Source organism: Artemia sp. Qi Xiang Cuo, chromosome 13, assembly GCF_049724085.1.
Source record: "Artemia sp. Qi Xiang Cuo chromosome 13, ASM4972408v1, whole genome shotgun sequence".
Lineage (NCBI taxonomy): Eukaryota > Metazoa > Arthropoda > Branchiopoda > Anostraca > Artemiidae > Artemia > Artemia sp. Qi Xiang Cuo.
In genome coordinates, this window is record NC_142806.1 from 24,910,363 (window position 1) to 24,936,287 (window position 25,925).

Sequence of the window (25,925 nt, forward strand, 5' to 3'; positions counted from 1 at the left end):
CAATGCATGGCTTTTTCGGTTTTTGTGTCTAAATCTATGTATTTTTATGTGTTTTTGTCTCTCTCACTCTTTTTGCCTGTGTCCGGGCAGGTGATTGCTTACTCCAATGCATGTCTTTTTTGGTTTTTGTGTCTGAATCTATGTATTTGTATGTGTTTTTGTCTCTCTCACTCTAGTCTAGGCGGGTGTTTGCCTAGTGTGTCTGGGCAGGTGTTTTCTTATTCCAATGCATGTCTTTTTCGGTTTTTGTGTCTGAATCTACGTATTTGTATGTGTTTTTGTCTCTCTCACTCTTTTTGCATGTCTTTCTCGGTTTGTGTGTTTGAATCTAGGTATTTGTATGTGTTTTGTCTCTCTCACTCTTTGCCTGTGTGTCTGGGCGGGTGTTTGCTTATTTCGATGCATGCCTTTCTCGGTTTTTGTGTCTGAATCAACATATTTGTATGTGTTTTTGTCTCTCTCACTCTTTTTGCCTGTGTGTCTGGGCGGGTGTTTGCTTATTCCACTGCATGTCTTTCTTGGTTTGTGTGTCTGCATCTACGTATTTGTGTGTGTTTTGTCTCTCTCACTTTTTTTTGCCTTTCTGTCTGAGCGGGTGTTAGCTTATTCCAATGCATGTGTTTCTCAGTTTGTGTGTTTGAATCTACGTATTTGTATGTGTTTTTGTCTCTCTCACTCTTTTTGCATGTGTGTCTGGGCGGGGGTTTGCTTATTTCATTGCGTGTCTTTCTCGGTTTGTGAGTTTGAATCTACGTATTTGTATGTGTATTTGTCTCTCTTACTCTTTTTGCCTGTGTGTCTGGACGGGTGTTTGCTTATCCCAATGCATGTCTTTCTCGGTTTGTGTGTTAGAATCTACGTATTTGTATGTGTTTTTGTCTCTCTCACTCTTTTTGCATGTGTGTCTGGGCGGGGGTTTCCTCATTTCATTGCGTGTCTTTCTCGGTTTGTGAGTTTGAATCTACGTATTTGTATGTGTTTTTGTCTCTCTCACTCTTTTTGCCTGTGTTTGTCTGGGCGGGTGTTTGCTTATTCCAATGCATCTCTTTCTCGGTTTGTGTGTCTGAATTTACGTATTTGTATGTCGCTCTCACTCTTTTTGCCTGTATATCTGGGCAGGTGCTTGCTTATTTCATTGCATGTTTTTCTTGGTTTGTGTGTCTGAATCTAGGTATTTGTATGTGTTTTGTCTCTCTCACTCTTTTTTGCCTGTGTGTCTGAGCGGGTGTTTGCTTATTCCAAATGCATGTCTTTCTCCGTTTGTGTGTATGAATCTACGTATTTGTATGTGTTTTTTGTCTCTCTCACTCTTTTTACCTGTGTGTCTGGGCCGGTGTTTGCTTATTCCAATGCATGTCTTTCTCGGTATGTGTGTGAATCTACGTATTTGTATGTGTTTTTTTCTCTCTCACTATTTCTTACCTGTCTGTCTGGGCGGGTGTTTGCTTATTCCAAAGCATGTCTTTCTCGGTTTGTGTGTCTGAATCTACGTATTTGTATGTGTTTTTATCTCTCTCACTCTTTTTGCCTGTGTACCTGGGCGGGTGTTATCTTATTGCGATGCATGTCTTTCTCGGCTTGTGTGTCTGAATCTACGTATCTGTATGTGTTTTTGTCTCTCTCACCATTTTTTGCCTGTCTATCTGAGCGGGTGTTTGCTTATTCCAATGCATGTCTTTTTCAGTTTTTGTGTGTGTATCTATGAATCTATGTATTTGTATGTGTTTTTGTCTCTCTCACTCTCTCGCCATTTTTGCCTGCGTATCTGGGCGGGTGTTTGCTTATTTCAATGCATGCCTTTCTCGGTTTTTGTCTCTGAATCTACATATTTGTATGTATTTTTGTCTCTCTCACTCTTTTTGCCTGTGTGTCTGGGCGGGTGTTTGCTTATTCCAATGCAAGTGTTTTTCGGTTTGTGTGTCTGCATCTACGTATTTGTATGTGTTTTTATCTCTCTCACTATTTTTTGTCTGTCTGTCTGGGCGGGTGTTTGCTTATTCCAATACATGTCTTTCTCGGTTTGTGTGTCTGAATCTACGTATTTGCATGTATTTTTGTCTCTCTCACTTTTTTTGCCTGTGTGTCTGGGCAGGTGTTTGTTTATGCCAATGCATTTCTTTCTAGGTTTGTCTGTTTGAATCTACGTATTTGTAAGTGTTTTGTCTCTCTCACTCTTTTTGCCTGAGTATCTGGGCGGGTGTTTGCTTATTGCAATACATGTCTTTCTCAGTTTGTGCTTCTGAATCTACGTATTTGTTTTTGTTTTTTTTTCTCTCATTCTTTTTGCCTATGTGTCTGGGCGGGTGTATGCTTATTCCAATGCATGTCTTTCTCGGTTTGTGTGTCTGAATCTACATAATTGTATGTGTTTTAGTCTCTTTCATTAGTTTTTGCCTTTCTGTCTGAGCGGGTGTTTGCTTATTCCAATGCATGACTTTCTCGGTTTTTGTGTCTGAATATACGTATTTGTATGTGTTTTTGTCTCTCTCACTCTTTTTGCCTGTGTGTCTGGGCGGGTGTTATCTTATTGCGATGCATGTCTTTCTCAGCTTGTGTGTCTGAATCTACGCATTTGTATGTGTTTTGTCTCTCTCACTCTTTTTGCCTGTGTGTCTGAGCGGGTGTTTGCTTATTCCAATGCATGTCTTTCTCGGTTTGTGGGTCTGAATCTACGTATTTGTATGTGTTTTTGTCGCTCACACTCTTTTTGCCTGTGTTTCTGGGCGGGTGTTTGCTTATTTCATTGCATGTCTTCCTCGGTTTGTGTGTCTGAATCAAGATATTTGTGTGTTTTGTCTCTCTCACTCTTTTTGCCTGTGTGTCTGGGCGGGTGTTTGCTTATTACGATTGAATGTCTTTCTCGGTTTGTATGTCTGAATCTACGTATTTGTATGTGTTTTTTGTCTCTCTCACTCTTTTTGTCTGTGTGTCTTGGCGGGTGTTCGCTTATTCCAATTAAATGTGATTTTTTTTATGTTTTAAGTATGTTTCATTTCATTCTAAGAGACGTAAAAAAAGTTCATTCAACTTGGTATGCTTCAGTGCTTCCTATACGTCCCCGCAAATTATAATGTTACACTCTACTGACCTGACCCTAGGATAGGAACTTTAGGGAGAGTAACAGGAAACTGAGCGCAGTACCCTTTCAAATTCAGGATTTAGGGGGGAGGGGCAGTCCAAGGTCTCCTTTAAGAAACTGAGTATGGGTTATTCTATGCAGCCCGTAAAATCTCTTAAAATAACCTAACTGAACACTTTTTAACGGGACAGCGTTCTCATGTCCCCAAATTTCTGCCACGTAATGGAGAATCGACAATATCTTAGACAAAAAAACCTCTTATGCAAAGACAAATTCTTTATTCCGCTAATTTTATTCCAGAAAAGTGAAAATTTTGCAGCTCTTCCCCTATTAAACACTTCTTTACTATGGGAGCCCCATCCACCATCACATTGGAAAATAAAACCTAGATGCTTTATTTTTTCAACTACTTCTACTTGTTGTCCTCCAAACACAAATATATTTTCATTTTTTTAATTTTCTTTTACTAGAAATAACCATTTTAGTTTTCATAACGTTAAGCTGTAACTATTTCATTCGTAAATATTCCTCAATTAAATAAAGCAATATCTGTAGCGCCCTCGCCGACTTCGCCACCAATGCAGTGTCATCATCCAATAATAACACCAAAAAATTAAACACACCTTTGGAGTCCACTTTCTTCCAGATACTCTGCCATATCATTAAAAAACAAACCGAACAGTCTTGGGGACATGGCGCTGCCCTGCTTCACTCCTTTCTTAACGTCAAATAGCCTAAAAATTCCCGAACCTGAGACCCTGACCATAGCGTTAGTCCCTGAATACATACTAACAAATAAACGAATTAAGTTGAAAGGTAGATATACATCTCTTAAACACTTTTCAAGGAGACCTCTATCTACATTATCGAATGCCTTTCTTAAGTCTAGAAACGCAACATATAGCTATTTCTACCTGATCCAAACTTCTCTATCAATGCACTTAACACACATCTTCTATCCGATGTACTATACCCTTTCCTGAAACCCCCTTGCTCTTCTTCAATTGCTCCATAACGCCTGATCTACACTAAAATAAGGCATGCTCCATAGACATATTTCTTCAAAATGGCGCTGTACCCTTCCTAAAACACAATACCAGATATTATTTAAGCTGTCCCATTCTCGCCCAATCACGTAGCTTTTTCGCCCAATCACGTAGCTTCTTCGCCCAATCACGTAGCTTCTGAATCAATGACTAAAATGTTCTTATCAGAACAAAATAGAATTGTGTTTTGTTCTTTACTTGAAACAGCAAACCACAGAAAAAACATGAAATTTCATTTTGAAATTTGAAAAAATATAAGATATCAAATCCACCTACCCCGAGGGGAATTTTCAATAAAAATAAAAAAATATGAACACGTTGCACCTCGTTTTCAAGTACACTTATGAGAGGGGTGTCCAAAACAGCGCCTTACTTTTTCTGTTACGTTTTCATTTTTAGTCGTTTCCATTACAATAACATAAATGAATATAGTGAATGGGAGGGGTGTTTAACCCCCCCCCCCCAAAAAAATGCCCTACCCCACGAAAAATACTCCTCCCCGCAAAAATATCTTCTGGACAATTCAATCCTGGCGAAGATTTACCCCACATAATTACCCTTAGCATCCCCAAGCTTAAAATTAAATCGGCAAAGAGAAAGCAAGACATAAAGAAATTACGTATAATATTAATTCTTGCAAATTCACCCAGCGTAAAATTTCTTCTTAAAATTTCATCTCTTGGAAACTATTTAAAATTCTCCCAGCCACTATATTCAATTATGTTAATTTACTGTGTTCATGGTCATATATTTGGCTTTAAAATACACTTATTTGTCTATCTATCTAATATGCAGAATAATTGTACCAAACACATTTTGCATGCAGACTCGTTATGCTTAACCCCCCCCCCCTAATGGGTTAATCTATAGCGCAAATTTATTTCTAAAGTAACGAAGAAACTAACAAAAAAAAACAGTGTGTTCTCGAATTTTACACAGCATAAACTTGAGTGAGTGGCGCATAATACACAAGTACCAAAATTCCACCCACCCCCTATGGAAATTAAAAAAATAAAACTCAAATAAAATTCTCAAACTTGGAAAGCCTTATTTTCCACGGGGGGTATTTTGTTGTTTTTTTGTTTGTTTCATAGTTCTGTTTGTTGATGGTTTGATGTTATTTCATAGTTCTGTCTGTTGATGGTTTTATGTTGTTTTATAGTTTTACTTAGGTGATTAAATAAAAAAAAAATTTCCACAAAATATCTTTTTCAAAAAAAAAGTAAAGAACTCCATTAAACCAAAAATGAACAAAACAGAATCAAATAATCTACCAAGCATACAACTACCACTAATCAGTATCAATCAATAAATGAAATCCAAAGAAAACATAAATTAAAATAAATAAAAGAGTCAAACTCAAAACGGGAAGGCGTTATAACACCTAACCGTCAGGAGCACTAACGTCAGTCAGAACCACTAACCGTCATAACATCTAAAATTTTAAAACTTTAGTTTTTTGGGGGTTTAGGGGGGAAAAGGTACCTAGGTTAGGTTACGAGTAGGGATGACAGTGCCAGCGCTGGAAGAGATTTAATGTCCTTGGTCAAAGCGCTGGAAGAGATTTAGTGTCCTTGGTAAAAGCCTCGAAGATATTTAATGTCCTTGGTAAAAACTTTAGACGAGATTTAATGTCCTTGGTAAAAGTGTTATTTCTAGACCAATCAGATGCTTAGAATCCCTGTACGAACAAGATAACACCTCTTTCTAGACCTGTTTGATTGTTATATTTTTTGTTGGTTATGTGATATTGTTTCATGGTTCTGTTTGTCGATGGTTTGATATTGTTTCATGGTTCTGTTTTTCGATGGTTGTATGGTTTGATGTTGTTTCATAGTTCTGTTTGTTGATGGTTTGATGTAGTTTCATAGGTCTGTTTGTTGTTGATTTGATATTGTTTCATAATTCTGTTTATTGATGGTTTGATGTTGTTTCATAGTTCTGATGGTTTGATGTTATTTCATAGTTCTGTGTGTTGATGGTTTGATGTTGTTTCATAGTTCTGTTTGTTGATGGTTTGATGTTGTTTCGTAGGTCTGTTTCTTGATGGTTTGATGCTGTTTCATAGTTCTGTTTGTTAATGGTTTGATATAGTTTCATAGTTCTGTTTGTTGTTGATTTGATGTTGTTTCATAGTTCTGTTTGTTGATTGTTTGATGTACTTTCATAGTTCTGTTTGTTGATGAGTTGATGTTGTTTCATAATTCTGTTTATTAATGGTTTGATGCTGTTTCATAGTTCTGTTTGTTGATGGTTTGATGTTGTTCCATACTACTGTTCTGTTGATGGTTTGAGGTTGTTTCATAGTTGTGTTTGTTGATGGTTTGATGTTGTTTCATAGTTCTGTTTGTTGATGGTTTGATGTTGTTTCACAGTTCTGTTTGTTGATTTTTTTATGTTGACAATAGCAACATTTTAGCCTCTACTATTAGTATTTTCAAGGTTTTTGATTGTTTTAGTTAGAGTTCTAGTTTAGTTTAGTTTTAGTTAAGAGTTTTAGCCTAGAGTCTTAGAGTTTTTAGTTACACTTTTAGTTTAGTTTCAGTTAAGAGTTTTAGTTTAAAGTTATGGTTTAGTTCAGTTTTAGTTAAGAGTTTTAGCTTAGAGTTTTTAGTTACACTTATAGTTTAGTTTAGTTTCAGTTAAGTGTTTTTGTTTAGAGTTATAGCTTACTTAACTTTTAGTTAAGAGTTATAGCTTAGTTTACTTTTAGTTAAGAGTTTTAGCTTAGAGTTTTAGCCTAGAGTCTTAGCTTAAATTTTTTAGTTATATTTATAGTTTCGTTTCAGTTACGAGTTTTAGTTTAGAGTTATAGTTTGATTTAGTTTTAGTTAAGAGTTTTAGCAAAGAGTTGTAGCCTAGAGTCTTAACTTAGTTTTTAGTTACACTTAAAGTTTAGTTTAGTTCCAGTTAAGAGTTTTAGTTTAGTTATAGTTAAGAGTTTTAGCTTATAGTTTTAGCCTAGAGTCTTAGCTTAGAGTTTTTAGTTACACTTAAAGTTTAGTTTAGTTTCAGTTAAGAGTTTTAGTTTAGAGTTTTAGTTAGAAATATAGTTTACTTTAGTTTTAGTTAAGAGTTTTAGTTTAGAGTTGTAGTTTAGTTTTAGTTAAGAGTTTTAGCTTAGAGTTTTAGCCTAGTCTTTGCTTAGAGTTTTAGTTAGAGTTATAGTTTAGATTAGTTTTAGTTTAGAGTTCTTATTTAGTTTTAGATAAGAGTTTTAGTATAGAGTTTAGAGTTTTAGTTTAGAGTATTAGCTTAGAGTTTTAGTTAGAGGTATAGTTTAGTTTAGTTTTAGTTAAGAGTTTTAGTTTAGTTGTAGTTCAGTTTAAAGTTGTAGTTTAGTTTTAGTTAAGAGTTTTAATTAGAGTTATAGTTTTAGTTTCGTTTTACTTAAGAGTTTTAGTTTAGAATTTTAGCCTAGAGTCTTAGCTTAAGAGTTTTTAGTTATACTTACAGTTTAGTTTAGTTTCAGTTAAGAGTTGTAGTTAAGAGTTTTAGTTTAGAGTTTTAGCTTAGAGTCTTATCTTAGAGTTGTAGTTTAGTTTTAGCTAAGAGTTTTAGTTTAGAGTTTTAGCTTAGAGTCTCATCCGAGAGTTGCAGTTTATATTTAGTTAATAGTTTTAGTTTAGAGTTTTAGCTTATATTCTTATATTAGAGCTTCAGTTAAGATTTGTAGTTTAGTTTTAGTTTAGAGTCTTAGCTTAGAGTTTCAGTTAGAGCTATAATTTAGTTTAGTTTTAGTCAAGAGTTTTAGTTTAGAGTTATAGTTAGTTTTAGTTAATAGTTTTAGTTTAGAGTGTAAGCTTAGAGTCATAGCTTAGAGTTTTAATTAGAGTTATAGTTTAGTTTAGTTTCAGTTAAGAGTTTTAGTTTAGAGTTGTAGTTTAGTTTTAGTTAAGAGTTTTAGTTTAGAGTTTAGAGTTTTAGTTTAGAGTCTTAGCTTAGGGTTTTAGTTAGAGTTATAGTTTAGTTTAGATTTAGCTTAGTTTAGAGTTGTAGTTTAGTATTAGTTAAGAGTGTAGAGTTTAGAGTTTTAGCCTATAGTCTTAGCATAGAGTCTTAGCTTAGAGTTTTAGCTTAGAGTTTTAGTTAGAGTTATAGTTTACTTTTAATTAAGAGTTTTAGTTTAGAGTCTTAGCTTAGAGTTTTAGTTAAAGTTATAGTTTAGTTTAGTTTTAGTTGAGAATCTAGAATTATAGTTTAGAGTCTTAGCTTAGAGTTTTAGTTAGAGTTATAGTTTAGTTTAGTTTTAGTTAGGAACTTTAGTTTAGATCTCTACTTTAGTCTTAGTTAAGAGTTTTAGTTTAGAGTTTATAGTTTTATTTTAGAGTTTTAGTTAGAGTTATAGTTTTAGTTTAGTTTTAGTTAAGAGTTTTAGTTTAGATATTGGAGTTTTAGTTTCGAGTATTAGCTTAGAATTTTAGTTAGAGTTATAGTTTAGTTTTAATTCAGAGTTTTAGTTTAGAGTTTTAGTTTAGAATTTTAGTTAGAGTTTAGTTTAGTTTTAATTCAGAGTTTTAGTTTAGAGTCTTAGCATAGAGTTTTAGTTATAGTTATAGTTTAGTTTAGTTTTAGTTAAAAATTTTAGTTTAGAGTTGTTGTTTATTTTTAGATAATAGTTTTAGTTTATAGTTTAGATTTTTAGTTAGAGTTATAGTTTAGTTTAGTTTTATCTATGAATTTTAGTTAAGAGTTTTAGTTTAGAGTCTTAGCTTAGAGTTTTAGTTAGAGTTATAGTTTTAGTTAAGAGTTTTAGTTTAGAGATTGGAGTTTTAGTTTCGAGTCTTAGCTTAGAATTTTAGTAAGATTTATAGTTTAGTTTAGTTTTAATTCAGAGTTTTAGTTAAGAGTCTTAGCTTAGAGGTTTAGTTACTTGTGTAGTATGCGTCACTCACTCAAGTTTACGCAGCGTAAAATTCGAGAACACATCGGTTTTTCGTTAGTTTCTTCTTTACTTTAGAAATAAATTTGCACTATAGATTTGCACATTGGGGGGGGGGTAAGCATAACGGGTCTGCATGCAAAATGTGTTTGGTACAATTATTCTGCATATTAGATAGATAGACAAATAAGTGTATTTTAAAGCCAAATATACGGCCATGAACACAATTAAATAATATAAATGAATATAGTGAACGGGGGGGGGAGTAAAAATATAAATGTTTTTACTTTTATAACTTTAATAAATCAAATATAATTATTAAATATCAGTAAATGTATATTAAACTGAAAATGCACATTCATTTGTGTTGTTTTCAGTAATGTGCAAATTATGTTCTGGCATTGGGAAGGCATAGGGGTTTTGAGCCCAACTTATGTTAATTTCTGCTCGTTTTGAGTTTGACTCGGTTATTTATTGTAATTTCTGCTCGTTTTGGTCATTTATTTATCGATGCCGATTTGTGGTAATTTCACGCTTGGTAGATTATTTGATTTTATTTTTGCTCATTTTTTTTTTAATGGACTTCTTAACTTTTCTTTGAAATACTTGTTTCGTAGGAACAGTTGTTTTTTAATTAATTTGTCTTCGTTTTATATTGACATTGTCTTTTCAGGGAAAAATAAAATAATACGTTAAGTCCTGTAGTTTTTTTAATACTTTATAGTTTGGTCAGCTATTTGTTTGCTGGAGAAAATTTCACAGCAATTTTTAACAACATACACCCTCTTAAAAATCTGGACACAAATAATAGTGTTTAATTTAGTTTCATACCTCCTCTAGTTCACCTGAAATGTAAAACTTGATACAATTCGCAAAACAAATCTGTTTACTTTCTTTAATAGCTTGGATACACTTACACTATTATGATTTGGTTAAATTTTAAGAGCAGAAGCAGCCCCAAAAGTTTGAACATAATACCCTCAGTCGTTCTTGGGATACTGCTGAGATGCCCTACTGGGAATTAGCATTAACACACTGCATTTTGATTTAATATTATGGCAAAATTTAGTTTTTAAACATAATTTCAAATGGGAGGGTGGGCAAGGTAGGGGGATTAGTTTCCCTCCAATCACTTTCTTTTCACTTTTATCACTTTTCACTTTAATCACTTTTATTAAAAAGGGCATCAGCCCTTTCTATTTTCAATCGAATGAGCCCTTTTCGAAGTTCCTACGACAACTCCTTTGGAACAAAGTGCCCTGGTCTAAACAACAACAACTACAAAAAATTAATACATTATATCCACATCGATCTTTACTATAAAAATATCAAGCCTTCCAATTACTTTCGACTATTAAAAATGCACTAGGCCTTTCGAATCCCAATCGAATGAGCCTTTTTCGAGTTTCTACAACAATACTTCCTATAAACACCTTCAATGGCCCCAGGGCATAAATTACAACTCTTACCCTTCAGGCCGTGAGGGTGGTTATCATCCTCTAAGACCTAATTTCCAGAAATTTCAACAGCGTTAAATAAAATGGCAATTTAAAAATTTCGATTGAATGTATCTGGGAAAATGGTGGGCGTGGGAGGGGCGTTAGTCTTTCTCCAATAGCTTTCAACTATTAAAAAAGGCACTAGCCCTTTCATTTTCCAATCAAATGAGCCCTTTTAAAGTTTTCACGACAACGTTTTCAATAAAAACCTTATATGCCCCCAGGGGATACTCTCCCTGAGAGCTGGGTAGGGGGGTTGTTGTCCTCAAATACCTAATTTTCAGAACTTTCTACTACGTTGAACAAAATGACTATCTGAAAATTTTTGATTGGATGTGTTTGGGGGAATGGCGTGAGAAAGGGGTTAGTTACCGTCCAATCACTTTCAACTATTAAAAAGGGCACTATCCCTCTCAATTTCCAATTGAATGAGCCCCTTTTGAAGTTTTTACAACAACTCTATCATTAAAAAACTTATATGCCCCCTGGGCATAACTTACAACCTTTGCCTTAAGGACTCTCGGGGGTTTGTCATCCTTAAATACATAATTTCCAGAACTTTCAAGTACGTTGAACAAAATGGCTAACTCTAAGCTTTGAATGAATGTGCTTGGGGAAATGGAGGGCGTGAGAGAGGGGTTAATTACTCTCCACTCACTTTCGACTATTAAAAAGGGCCATTTTAATTTCCAATCAAATGACCCCCTTTTGAAATTTCTACAACAAATTTCTATATAAACCTTATATGCCCCCAGGGCACAAATTACAACCCTTGCACTGAAAGCTCTGATGGGGTTTTTATCCTAAAAGACCTAATTTCCAGAACATTCGACTACGTTGAACAAAATGGATATCTCAAAATTTTGATTGCATGTGTTTGGGGAATGGTAGGCGTGAGAGGGGGGGGGTAGTTGCCCATTTCAATAAAAACCTTATATGCCCCAAGGACATAACTTATAACCCTTGCCCTGAAGACTCTGGGGAGAGTGTCCTGCTCTAAGATATAATTTCCTCAACTTTGAACTTCATGGAACAAAATGGCTATCAAGAAATTTTAATCAGATATGTTTGGGGAAATGGTGAGCGTGGAAGGGGTTTTTGTTGCCCTCCAATCACTTTCAACTATTAAAAAGGGCACTAGCCATTTCAATTTCCAATCAAATGAGTCATTTTTGAAGTTTTTACGACGACGCGTTCAGTAAAAGCCTTATATGCCCCCAGGTCATAACTTACAATCCTTTCCCTGAGGTCTGTAGGGGAGTATCCTCCTCAAAAACATAATTTCTATCTGGAAATCCAAATCACTGAATAAAATGGCTATTTAAAAATTTTGATTGGATGTGTGTAGGGAAAAGGTGGGCGAAAGAGGGGGCTAGTTGCCCTTAAATAACTTTCGACAATTAAAAAGGGCACTAAACCTTTGAATTTCCAATTGAATGAGCCCTTTTTCAAGGTTCTACGACAGATTTCAATAAAAACTTATATGCCCCCAGGGCATAAATTATAACCCTTGCTCTGAAGACTGTGGGGGGGGGAGTGTCCTGCTCCAAGGTATAATTTCATGAACGTTAACTGCGTGGAACAAAATGGCTATCTCAAAATTTTGATTGGATGTGTTTGGGGAAATGGTGGGCGTGGAAGGGGTGTTAGTTGCCTTCCAATTACTTTCGACTATTATAAAGGGCACAAGCCATTTCAATTACTGATCAAATGAGCCCTTTTTGAAGTTTCTAAGATAACACGTTCTATAAAAACTTTAAATGCGCCCAGGGCAGAACTTACAACCCTTGTCCTGAGGGCTGTGAGGAGGTTGTCATCCTCAAAGACCTAATTTCCAAAACTCAAAACTACGTTGAACAAAATGGATATCTCAAAATTCTGATTGGATGTGTTTGGGGGAATGATGGGCGTAGGGGGGCTAGTTCCCCTCCTATCACTTTCGACTATTAAAAAGGGTACTAGCCCTTTGAATTTCCAATCGAATGAGCCTGTTTTGAAGTTTCTACAACAACGCCTTCTATAAAAAACTTATATGGCCCCAGGGCATAACTTAAAACCCTTGCCCTGAGGGTTGTGAGGTAGTGTCCTCCTCAAAAACATATTTTATATCTGGAAAACAACTACACTGAACAAAATGGCTATCTTAAAATTTTGATTAGATGTGTTTGGGGGAATGATGGGCGTGGGGGGGGGGCTAGTTGTCCTTCAGTCACTTTCGCTATTAAAAAGGGTACCAGCCCTTTGAATTTCCAATCGAATGAGCCTGTTTTGAAGTTTCTACGACAACGCCTTCTATAAAAACCTTATATGCCCCCAGGCCATAACTTAAAACCCTTGCCCTGAGGGTTGTGAGGGAGTTTCCTCCTCAAAAACATATTTTATATCTGGAAAACAACTACGCTGAACAAAATTCCTGTCTTAAAATTTTGATTGGATGTGGTTGGGGGAATGATGGGCGTGGGGGGGGGGAGAGCTAGTTGGCCTCCGATCACTTTTGACTATTAAAAAGGGTGCTAGCCCTTTGAATTTCCAATCGAATAAGCCTGTTTTGAGGTTTCTACGACAACGCCTTCTATAAAAACCTTATATGCCCCCAGGCCATAACTTAAAACCCTTGGCACGAGGGTTGTGAGGGAGTGTCCTCCTCAAAAACATATTTTCTATTTGGAAAAAAACTACGCTGAACAAAATGGTTATTTTAAAATTTTTGTTGGATGCGTTTTGGGGAATGATGGGCGTGGGGGGGGGCTATTTGCCCTCCAATCACTTTCAACTATTAAAAAGGGTACTAGCCATTTGAATTTTCAATCGAATGAGCCTGTTTTGAAGTTTCTACGACAACGCCTTCTGTAAAAACCTTATATGTCCCCAGGGCATAACTTACAATCCTTGCCCTGAGGGTTGTGGGGGAGTGTCCTCCTCAAAACATATTTTCTATCTGAAAATCAACTACGCTGAACAAAATGGCTGTCTCAAAATTTTGATTGGATGTGTTTGGGGGAATGATGGCTGTGGGGGGGGGGCTAGTTGCCCTTAAATCACTTTCGACTATTAAAAAGGGCACTAGCCACTCTAATTTCCAATCGAATGAGCCCTTTTGGAAGTTACTACGACAAATCCTTTGATACGAAGTGCCCGGGTACAGCACAGCATACTGTGCTGTACCTATAGCACATAAGCTGCCTATAATTTTCTTATTAGTTAATCAATATCAAGTTACTGCAAAGCATGTGTAACTTTCTTAGCAAAATCTTAGCTTTTGAGAAGGAAAACGATGTATGGTGTCCTGTAGGAGAGAAGAGAGCAGTAGTGAAGAAGGTAATTATCTGTAAATCTACTGGAACTTCTAAACTGGGACCTATTGTTAAAAAAAACTGACAGGGAAAATGACAATTCAGGTCAGATGGACGAAAAAGCCGCAATTGAAAAGATGACTAGAAGTAAACAGATTGATCCGTTTGAAAAACTAGACGAAGAGATTACCGCAGTTGCCAAAATTCTATCCACATTTTATAGATCCCCAGAAGTGAAGAAAGGATTTAGATTGCGGAAGCAATTAATGGATTTTATACGACAGACAAACTCACTTGCGGAAAAACTGAAAAGATGCTAAAGCCAAATTGGAACACGTGATATAGACGGAATTTTATCCAGCTTTTATTTTCTATTAACCAAATTGAGTTCACACATAGACTACTTGGAAAAAGAAATGGAAAAGATGCAACAAGATAAAGATAAAGAAGAAGGTTCAGGTTTAAGCCATAATAAAGTTGAGCCCCTGGGTCAAAACAAAGTAGGCCTAAATCAAACTGGTGCGAATGAAAATATGTTATTCAATTTACGCATGTATTTACGAATCAAATAGACTCGGTAGAATCTCATCTTAAAAATGTAGCACACCCTAATTTGAAGGATAATTTCCAGAAAACAACTTTACATTATGCCACTGAAGGAACTAGACTAGATAGTTATCAGCTACTAGTTTCAAACAGGGCAACTGTAAATGTTTTAGATTCAAAAGTTTCATGCCTTTACAGTATGCTGCCAGACAAGGCCCACTAGATATTTGTCAGTTTCTAGTGTCAAATGGTGCTGTTATCAGGTCTAAAAAAGAAAAAGAGTCAATCTCTTTTGCTGAGACAAAACCAGAAGAGGCGACGGAAGAAGTAAAAAGTCCATGACTTTACTCCAGAGCCAGCAACAAAGGAAAAAATACTAGATAACTGGGAGGAGCTTCTGGACGAAGAGAAAATAACTACACCAGCAAAAGAACAGCGTCAAGACAATGCTGCTCAAACCAAACCAGAAGAAAGCCCCGGTAAAGACGAAAAAGGGTCATCCAATTCATCAGGAAGCAGTTCAGCAGAAACTCAGAATGATTTTATAGAAGCGAAGATGGATGAATCAAGAACCAAGGAAGGAGCAAGGGATCAAGTGACCAGGGAATCAAATGGATCAAAAGAGCATAAACCCAAAAGATGAATTCTTACAGCAAAGGAAAAACACAAAAAGCAAAGAATGGTAGAAACTTTACAAGCATGGGCCGATTCAACATCTTTTCTTCTTCCTGAACAGAAAAGAATAACTGGAAAGACAGCTCGGCCTGGAACAAGAGTCAGGCCTAAAAAAGGAAAAGAGTCAACCCCTTTTGCTGATACAAAACCAGAAGAGGCGACGGAAGAAGTAAAAGTCAATGACTTTACTCCAGAGCCAGCAACAAAGGAAAAAATACTAGATAACTGGGAGGAGCTTCTGGACGAAGAGAAAATAACTACACCAGCAAAATAACAGCGTCAAGACAATGCTGCTCAAACCAAACCAGAAGAAAGCCCCGGTAAAGACGAAAAAGGGTCATCCAATTCATCAGGAAGCAGTTCAGCAGAAACTCAGAATGATTTTATAGAAGCGAAGATGGATGAATCAAGAACCAAGGAAGGAGCAAGGGATCAAGTGACCAGGGAATCAAATGGATCAAAAGAGCATAAACCCAAAAGATGAATTCTTACAGCAAAGGAAAAACACAAAAAGCAAAGAATGGTAGAAACTTTACAAGCATGGGCCGATTCAACATCTTTTCTTCTTCCTGAACAGAAAAGAATAACTGGAAAGACAGCTCGGCCTGGAACAAGAGTCAGGCCTAAAAAAGGAAAAGAGTCAACCCCTTTTGCTGATACAAAACCAGAAAAGGCGACGGAAGAAGTAAAAAGTCAATGACTTTACTCCAGAGCCAGCAACAAAGGAAAAAATACTAGATAACTGGGAGGAGCTTCTGGACGAAGAGAAAATAACTACACCAGCAAAAGAAGAGCGTCAAGACAATGCTGCTCAAACCAAACCAGAAGAAAGCCCCGGTAAAGACGAAAAAGGGTCATCCAATTCATCAGGAAGCAGTTCAGCAGAAACTCAGAATGATTTTATAGAAGAGAAGATGGATGAATCAAGAACCAAGGAAGGAGCAAGGGATCTAGTGACCAAAGAATCAAATGGATGAAAAGAGCGTAAACCCTAAAGATTAATTCTTACAGCAAAGCACAAACACAAAAAGCAAAGAATGGCAGCAACTTTAGAAGCATGGACCGATTCGACATCTTTTCTTCTTCCTGAACAGAAAAGAATAACTGAAAAGACAGCTCTGCCTGGAACAAGAATCAGGCCTAAAAAAGGAAAAGAGTCAATCTCGTTTGCTGAGACAGAACCAGAAGCGGCGACGGAAGAAGTAAAAGTCAATGACTTTACTCACGAGTCAGTAACAAAGGAAAAAATACCAGACAACTGGAAGGAGCTTCTGGACGAAGAATAAATAACCACACCAGACAAAGATTCTGACAATAATAGACCTCTACATTGCGCTGTCAATTCAAATGCGATGGTTGTGGTTAAATTTTGAGAAAAGGGAGCAGAACCCGAATCAAAGAATGATAAAACTAAAGTCAGCTCGTAGGTAAGAGTGATCTGAGGGAGAACTGGGAATACAAACTATTCTGATTACCAATATCTTGGAAATATAAGCGTCAAACTAGTAGGTGATGGTTCTATGAAACCTGGCTTGTTGGTCCAAATCTAAAAATGGTCGGTTGTGGGCAGTAATCACAAGTTTTTGTGAAGGGAAGTTTCGATATATAGCCTAAAAAAAAGATTTATGTGTAATTCTCTCTGTGTGCCTTTTATAAATTAAAATTAGAAATTGTACTTATTTGCTTGATGATTATTGCTTAAACTAGTTAAATTATTATTAATATTTTTTATATATTTTTTCTTATGGGGATCTGATGTCGAAAAAAGAACAATAGAAATGGTGTGAATACAAATTTACTTATGAGCCACAACCATGTTCTTATTCAAGGCATCTTAAACGTTGTGAAGGTCAAAATTTATAGAAAAAAATTTGAAGTAACGTCTTTTTTGCGTGGAATTATTATAACCCTGTGAAGTTACTCAAATAGTTCATGTAGGAATCGTATTGAAATTTGGAAAACACTGATTTAATTTACAATTCTAGAATTAGTGGCACGCCTGTGCTGCCTTTTAGAGAGGACACAATTTCAAAATCTTATATTTTCTTGTTTGCTACAGTGACGTAATTTCGTCAAAATACTGGGGAGGAGGAAGGTGTTCCCAAATCAAGTAAAAATGACAGTGAAAACTGGAAAATGAGCCATATAGTACCATAAAGGTAAGGATATACTAAAGAAAACTGACCCGTTTCAGTGGATACTTGAATTAGGCAGGCTTATCTTAGTTTTGACAAGATTTTTGAAGAAAATGCATTTCAGCGGGGGGAGGAGGAGGCAAGCCAAGGTCTGGGAGGGACAGTTGCCCCCCTTCCCTGTTCCATTGCAAATTATGCCCCTGGTTTGCTATAAAAACAATAATGAAAACCCACTCACAATTTTTAATAATTGTGATTAGATTTTCTTATAGATTATTCTAATAGACGAAGCTAGTAGTGTCTATCGTACAGCTGACTTTCTCAGTCATTAAGAACTTAGATAGGTTTTCACCGTATCATTGAATTTCCGCAGCTTGGATTTCGTATAGGAATTCTGGCAAAGTGCCCACGTCTAAAATTTCCACAAGGAAGTTCACCCCCCCCCCTCCGCGGAGATTTACCTCTCCAGAGAAAATTCTTCCCTTGGAGTCTTCATAGCAGAAAATTTACCCCCCCCCACCCCCAGAAAGTGTCTCTATACTTCCCAATAACAAATTCTGTACGTAAAAAACGGGCCAAATTCATAACTTACAGACCTTTCCCCAGGGATTGTGGTGGGGGGGGGGGTGGGTCATGTTATCTCCAATGGCATAGTTTATTACCATTTGAAGCTAAACATATTACCATTTTGACTCTAACCGGTGATTAATTAAAAAAAAAAAAAAGTATTTCTGAGGGAAGTAAAGAGCGAAGTTGAAACTTAAAACGGACAAAAATTATCACTTCACAGCCTATCTAATAAAATATCAATAAAACTAGTACAAATAAATCAACTATTTATGTTTCCCTATGCTTTTAGGATTACAAAAAACTAGCGCTTTACTGAAAACACAAAATAATATAGGAGTTCTGGTATACTTCTGCACAATTGACTTTTGTGTTTTCAGTAAAGCACTAGTTTTTTATAATCTTAAAATCATAGGGAAACATAATTAATTGGTTGATTTGTACTAGTTTTATTGATATATATATTAGATAGGCTGTGAAGTAATGATTTCTGTCCGTTTTAAGTTTCAACTTCACTCTTTACTTCCCTAAGAAAAACTTTTTTTTAAATTAATTTTTGTTCGTTTTTTATTAAAATTTAATGTAGGAACAACGTTGCCATGAACTTTTATTCATATGGAATAATGTATATTCGTTTATAGTTTTAATGCCACTCCTTAGTTTCAGTTGAAAACTCATTTTTAATATAATTTCTAATTTTAACCGATCTAGGGGAGATAAGACACCTCTAAAAAATACTGCAAACAACCTTGACAGCTACGAACAACTACGAAAGAGACCGCTATAGAAAAAAGCAATGCAAAGCGTGGTTTTCATTGCGTTTACGATATTTAAACTGTTGTTTTTTGGGGTTTAGGAGGGGGGAGGTACCCAGGTTAGGTTAGGTTACGTATTAGATATATGCTATGCTTTACCCCCACCCCCACCCTAATGTGCAAATATATAGCCCAAGTTTGTTTATAAACTATTATACATTCGTCCTATTTTATTTCATTAGCATTAACCAAACTTGAGCTTTCAGAAGTGACCATATAATGCACCAGTACCTGAAGTTCATCATCCATACTCCACAAAACAATACATCTTTTTCAGGAACGTATTTAATGAGCAAAAAGCTATTTTAACTCGGCCGACTTCGCCTGAAAGAGCCATAATGAAGGCAGGGCTTTATAAATCACCTACTGACAAGCATAAAATAGAAAGCTACTGTAACAAAACAGAGCTGCTAAAGGGCTCATTTAAAAGCTTACATTTATATCTCATCGCTTTTTATAAATTTGACTTAATAGCACATTCCCATAAAGTACCCTTTCGGATGTCTCCCCCATTTTTTTTAAATGAAGAAAGTGCCTTTTCCAATTAAATGACCAGAAAATGTGGTTTTTCAAAACTTAGCCAGGATCGAAAAACTAAGGGGACAAGGACGTCCCTTCCCCTCAATTACCGCCGTTAGAACTAGCACACAGGCTTCATCACAGAGTGAAGTTTGAAGGTTCAATTCATAACTGTTGATCATTCAAGTTTAACGTTTGGCAGATTTTCAGTTGAAAAGTTTTTAGTTTTAGTTATTTTTTTTCGCAATAATTTTTTACTTTTAAAATGAGTTGGCGATTTATTAAACTTACTAAGAGGGTCTAGAGGGGGAGCATGTGTGAGGGGATCTTATAAACCTCCAGTGCATTGAAAAGTAAAAAATAACACTGCTCTTTAATCACTCTTAAAAAACAAACGCAGGGGGAACAATATAAGCGACCGGTCATTCAGTCTCGCTAGTTCAATATTACACATATTGAAAATACAAAATAGCTGTTAAATAGAAGTAACAAGGTCTTTTCCAAATCTAGGAAACGTGAATTGCTTCTGAGTCTGAAGTTCCTAGTAGTGTAATAGTTTAGTGTCCGATTTTTTTTTTTGTTTTTAAATTTTTTTTTTTTTTTTTTTTTTATTTTTAGTAAATATCGAAGAAAACCCAAATAGTTTCTTGATAAACCTTCTTCGTGCGAAATGCAGTAAAAGCGTCAATATTATACAGCGAAAGGCAATAGAAGAACCATAAATGAGCCATTAAACATCACTCTAAAAAGTTCTGGTCGCACACTAGCCCCAGCTTTTCCATTTGAGACACCAAAAGTACCGTTTTAAGTGCCATTTGAAACTTGCAGATGGTGGAATTTATAGGAAGAAAGTAGACCTGAGCAATATTTTTTATATGAGCTATCAAAAATCTATCTAAGATGTGCTGTTAGCCAGCTAATCCCAACCCTCGAGAAACGGCATAAAGTGCCTTTTTTGTGCCATATAACAGTTGCAGACGGCGGAATTTATATAAACCGACGTACATATGAGAAATAGCTTTTGAAAGAGTTCTTAAGAATCTCTCTATGATGTTCTAGTAACCCGCTAGGCCTGGAAAAAAGAAGAATTAAAAAGACCGTTTTAACATTTTTAACTTTTAGTTACTATAAGCCGTGGTTCCCTCTTTACTAATTTACAGCTAATACTTCAACCATGACAAAGAGTTCATTGTAAATTCTCCCCAGGATCTAGTTAACATTGAAACCTGTGAAATCTAATAGATGGTAGAATTTTCAAAATACCTAGTATAAGCAATAGCTTTTAATTGAGCCATTAAACATCTATCTAAGATGGTGTGGTAGTCTGCTAATGTTTCAGCTACTTACTGACAAGCAGATGATTTATGAAGCTTACTAAGGGGGCTGGAAAAGGGAGTGTACAGGAGGGGTTCTTTGAAACCTTCAGTTCAGGATTCGGGGAGAAACCTATTAAAATAGTACCTATTTTGTACTTCAGAGCATTTCTACTTTAGAAGTGGCACCAACATTGTTGTTTTCAGTGCTATATCGCACTTATGAATGGTAAAACTGAAAAAAGCACGTATATATGAACAATAAGTTCCAAATGAGCCATTAAACATCACTATTATAAGTTCTATTATAATAAAACTTAGAATTATTATAAGCCCCCTAGCCCCAGCTTTTCCACTTGAGACACGGCACCAAAAGTGCCGTTTTTAGTGCCAACTGAAAAAAAAGCACGTATATATGAACAATCAGTTTCAAATGAGCCATTAAACATCACTATTATAAGTTCTATTATAATAGAACTTAGCATTATTATAAGCCCCCTAGCCCCAGCTTTTCCACTTGAGACACGGCATCAAAAGTGCCGTTTTTAGTGCCAACTGATGGTGGAATTTATATGAAGGACGTAGAAATGAGCAATAACTTTTATATGATCTATAAAAGATCTGTCTACGATGCTCTAGTAGCCTGAAACATGTACCACCCCTTGAGAAATGGTACAAATTGCCATTTTAGTGCCGTATGGCGCTTCCAGAAGGCACAATTTATAAAAAGCACGTAGATATGAGACATAGCTTTTGAATGAGCCAATAATCATCTCTCTATGATGTTCTCTTAGGCCGCTAGGCCTGTTGAAAAAAAAGAAAAAAAGGAGACAGATCAGAGCTATCCATTCAAAAAAGTGATTTTCCTTGCTGTTCAAGGAGGGGGACTGTAATTCCCCTGTAGTAGGTTTTTTACTATGCTTACCCCAATGATAACTCTTCATTTTGATCTGACGCCATTTTCGGGGGTTTGAGGCCTTTTTTTTTAAATCACTGTAAATTTCTTTTTGTAATAAACTTTTACTTTTAAGACGAAACCAAATAATAGTCAGCATTCCTGGTTCAGTGTCAGATGGCAATCTTTTTCACTAGGCAGTCTTTTTCAAAACACGTTTTTTAACTTTTGGTAAATATGGGCTGTGGTTCACTCCTTACTAGATTGTAGCTACCGCTGCAACCATGATCGTAATACTCATTCATCTAATACTGGACTTGAAGCTAAACAGAAATAGGCTTTGATTGCGGGGGCTGATTGCCTAAAGGTAGTCAGATTTTCCTCTGCATTTTCTTGGTTAAAGGGCTAGGCACACGTAGCTGATTTCGGGAACTGATTTCAGCATCAATGGACAAACGATAGCGGTCAGAAAAATGTTGTTTAAAGAAAAATTCTTTGCGCAAAATTTTCCAAATAAAAAATCATTGACTATGACACGAAGAATCAATTGTTGTTTATTAATAGTTACGTGATTGATCTCAGCTTATGTCTCAGTTTGATTCTAAGCTCAGTAGTGGGGTCTTTAATCAAAGATACCTCTGGCTGACTCATTATTTGTATCTCTATTTTTTGGGATAATTATGATGAAAATCTGCGCTGATTTTATAAAATGGCGCCAAAAACTAGAAAATTTTTCAAGCTCAAATCGGCGCCGATTTCCTTTAAAACCGGCGCCGATTAGGAAATCAGTTCCCGAAATCAGCTACGTGTGCCCAGCCCTTAACTTGTTAACTGGGCGTTAACCAATGATTCGAGGGCGGAGCAAAGCTAGGATGTGACGCAAACCGTCTAAAGAATGTAGAAATTTTTTCAGACGTTCTGACTATGACTGATATGTTGAGTGCTTTTCACAGGTTAAGACATGGAGGAAACCCGCTAACAAGGGAGACATATGACACATCACGAGAAGAAAAACAACGAAGAATATATACTTTTTAGGCCTAGGCTATACGCCTATCTGGGACCATCAGAGAGGTGGGTATTTTTAGAAAATCAACGGTACTTGTTTAGAATCCGGGCAACACGCGAAAAAGGAAGTTTGGTTAATGCTAATGAAATAAAACAAAGTATGATAAAAATATAATAGTTCAGAAACAAATTTGTGGTATATATTTGTACGTTAGGGGGGAGGGGCATAGCATATATTACATACGTAACCTAACCTGGGTACCTTTTTTTTGCCCCTTTACCCCCAAAAAACTAAAGTTTAAATCTTTGTCACAGAGTGACCAATGCCTCACTAGGCAGCAAAAACCTGTTTTTCATATAGCATCTTTGAAATTTCGATGCAGACTTTCTCGCGTGTTGCCTGGATTCTAAACAAGCACCAAATCAACTACATGATTTGGAAAGAGTATAAAGTAAGAATCTGATGGCACTACTTTCATTTGATTAACCTGTTTCCTTAGAAGTGGCCAGGCACTACAACTTTGCCGTGTATTTTTTTAAATCCAGGGGTAAAAATACCCCCCCCCTTTTTTGCATCCCTGGACTACACAGAAAAGTCTGCTGATTTGTTTTTTAAATTGGCATTATGACCAAATGTTGATGAAAGACAATTTAAAAGTAATGCAAGCCGAAAAGGAAGAATAAAAAGCTATATCTGGACATTAGAAGGCAAGGGAAGGGGATAAAAGGTTGTATCCATGGGGGGGGGGGGGGTTACAGGGTTTGAACTCCACCCCCTGAAATGTTTGTCCACTCAAAAATCATAACAAAATGCAAGTAAAAAATTCTTGGTACATTTTTTTATTTTATTTTCTCTAAAACTCCCGCCGAAAAAAAAGTAGCCCGCCCCGAACAAAATCCTGGATACGCCCTTGTGGGGATACAATTGCAATGGTAACAGTAACTACATGGAAAAAGCTGCGAAAGGGGAATCAAATGGCATATATATTTGTGGAAAAAAAAGAGTAATACCAAAATAAATGTAGGCCTATGCCTAGCTATACAAACCTAAATTATCAGGCATCCCACCAGTCGCGCTTTCATCCGCTAGCACAAATCCAGCTATCACAGAAATCAATGACACTATCGTCTTCAATGCCATCATTTTGTGAAACCATGCAATAAACACTCAATTTGAAAACTAAAAAAAGAACAAGAACAACAAATAAGTAAATTCTTCAAATAGTTAAGACTTCAGTCACTGAATTAAGTACCGAAACTGCCGCAGTTAACTTGGTACCCGACTAATATTTTTGTATCGCTTTTGAAACCGTTATCCTCAAATTATTGTCTAAGACTGAAACACGTCACAAGATTGCTTTGAATATCACGGCCAATGAATATCACGTAGACCGGAATCCTCCAGTCTATGAGCCTGGAAAAGTCATTACGTCACGTACGTTTGGAATCTTCAAAATGGAACAACTGGCAATCAGACAATTTCTAACTAGAAAAACAAATCACACCTAGATCTCATTAGCTTAGAATTTACATGTGAATTTACAGAAGACATGAGAACATTTAGCAATTATGGAACAGAGGCATGATTTGGACAGACGCCAATTCTCCTGGACTTTCAGAGGGAGGGAGTGCTAGGGCCTGATGACTTTCTAGAGATAACATTGCACAAAATAACACAATTTTACGACCGTTAAAAAAAATCCATTTATATTATTTTTTTTCACATTCTCAGTGTTTAGTATGAAATTACTCCCCTTACCCTCCCCTAAGACCCGTCCCAACATGTGCAGGTCATTCGTCAATGATATTTCAGTTTTTACTAATGTGCGTCTTTAATTTGTTATTATTTATTTTTTCTTTTTTGTCAAAGAATGAAACTTCAATAAGTACAACCCAAGACACGGGATATCTAAAAAAAAAAATAGTAATAATAATACAAGTCCAAAAGAACGAACTTCATTTTCGATGATGTAACTGGGGGCTAAAACATTACAGCGTAACATGAAATAAAATTTTTGAGTTTGCCCGTAATCGAGGGCCAAATTTACCGATTGGCCGAGTAGGCAGAGGCGTAAGTAGGTTTTCAACGCCCTGGCTATGTAAGGTTTTGCTCCCTCTCTCCTATTAAAGTAAGTTAATCATGAAATATACTGTATGTACATTATTTAGATGGATCCCCATTCCCCAGCAGATGCTGCACCTGGAACAAGTGTACCCCTCGCCACCTTTAGCTAAGCCAAGGCACATGGTTTATTGGCCTAAGAACCCCTGAATCCTTACAGTGGTGCGAATAGAGGGAGGAGGGGGAATTTACTCCTCCCGCACTTCATAAAATACGTTTTTTGTGTATTTACATTGGAAAATACCCTTTTTTGATAATTTCACTAAAAAATTGACGTAACCAAAATCCCCCCTACATTTTCGAGAAAATTGTTTTAACATTTACGTGAATTGACGCCACTGGTTCATTGGAGCCCATCAACTAAATTTCTGAGGAAAAAGCAAGCATGACAAATCTTAGATCGTAAATGGCCGTATTAATTTCTTATAATCAGATATCAGCTTCTGCTAGCCCAGAAGATAACGAGTTTAAAAACAAAAGAAGTAAAAGAACGCGCGATTTCAATGCCTAACAAAATATGGTCACGGTCGAAAATGCTTGCTTTTAAATTAGTATTACACAAAAACAATAACATCATCCAGCATGTAAGGGGATCTTTGAGCCCCCCCCCCTCCGACAAAACTATCATGTTTCCTACAATGTTTTCCTTTATTTCCTTCGTTTTTCATATAGTGATTGACTTTTTGCGTTTTTTTTTAAATCACCTCCTCAAACAAGTTCCCAATTGTATTACATAAGTCCGTATCTGAAGGTTAGTCACATTCTTTCATCAGCTAATGCTTCAAAATGTCTTTAATTAGTTGAGCTTGTGTCATTTCAAATTTAGGACTTAGATTCTGATGACTATTGAAAATACAGAACCGACAGCCCCTCCCCAAAAAAAAAATCATTTAGAACTAGTTGATAGCTTGAAACGCCTTCCTATAGGTGAAATGAACCACAGTTGCATGTTTGTTGCTAGTCTAACTCCCATTTTTGCCAAACTTATTGACTCCCAACTGCAAAGATGTCTTATTAGAAATCTACCCACTACTAAACGGCCACCACCATTTGCTATTATTGCCGACAAGATGACGCCTATTAGGCGAACGTTCCAGATTGTTGGTATTGTTTCTTTCCTTACTGGACGTCGTTATTTTCTCGTTGTGGACTTGCCAGCCGTTAGTTGACACACAGGATTAAACATCGCACACGCTCTGCTTGAAGCTTCACTCTCTGACTGTAGAAGATACCAAGCAGCAGCTTGTAGGTGGTGTATTGGATGGACAATATTTCATGCTTCATGTGCCCACTAATCGTTTGTCGCTTATTGGTCTCCGTGATTCTCCCTGGTAGAAATTTAACTGGGATCCAGAGCATCGTGTTGAATTGGCTGAAGAAGATGCCCAAAACTTGTCACGGAGGGGTCTCAGGTCTTTGTGAACTCGTATCCACCAGTAACAAAAAGATGGGTTATGGAAAAAGTTTTGAAGCAATGATAACCCTTGCCGAGACACAAGGTGTCAGTTTCAAGAAGCCATCGTTCTTTTCC

General features: G+C 36.3%; 1 protein-coding gene across 5 annotated transcripts in view; it reads right to left on the bottom strand.

The window, feature by feature from the left end:
• Window positions 1-23,590, bottom strand: part of Plod (procollagen lysyl hydroxylase) — a 264,942-nt gene extending 241,352 nt beyond the window's left edge. For 3 of the 5 annotated variants that reach the window (XM_089098842.1, XM_089098841.1, XM_089098839.1), the window contains exon 1: window positions 23,320-23,589. In XM_089098842.1, the coding sequence (XP_088954968.1) occupies window positions 23,320-23,416 (97 nt within the window). In that variant the 5' untranslated portion in view covers window positions 23,417-23,589. Of the gene's footprint in view, window positions 1-23,319 lie in introns of all 5 variants that reach the window. The other 2 variants (XM_089098840.1, XM_089098838.1) reach the window with 1 other exon arrangement.
• Between the last annotated feature and the right edge of the window lie 2,335 nt (window positions 23,591-25,925).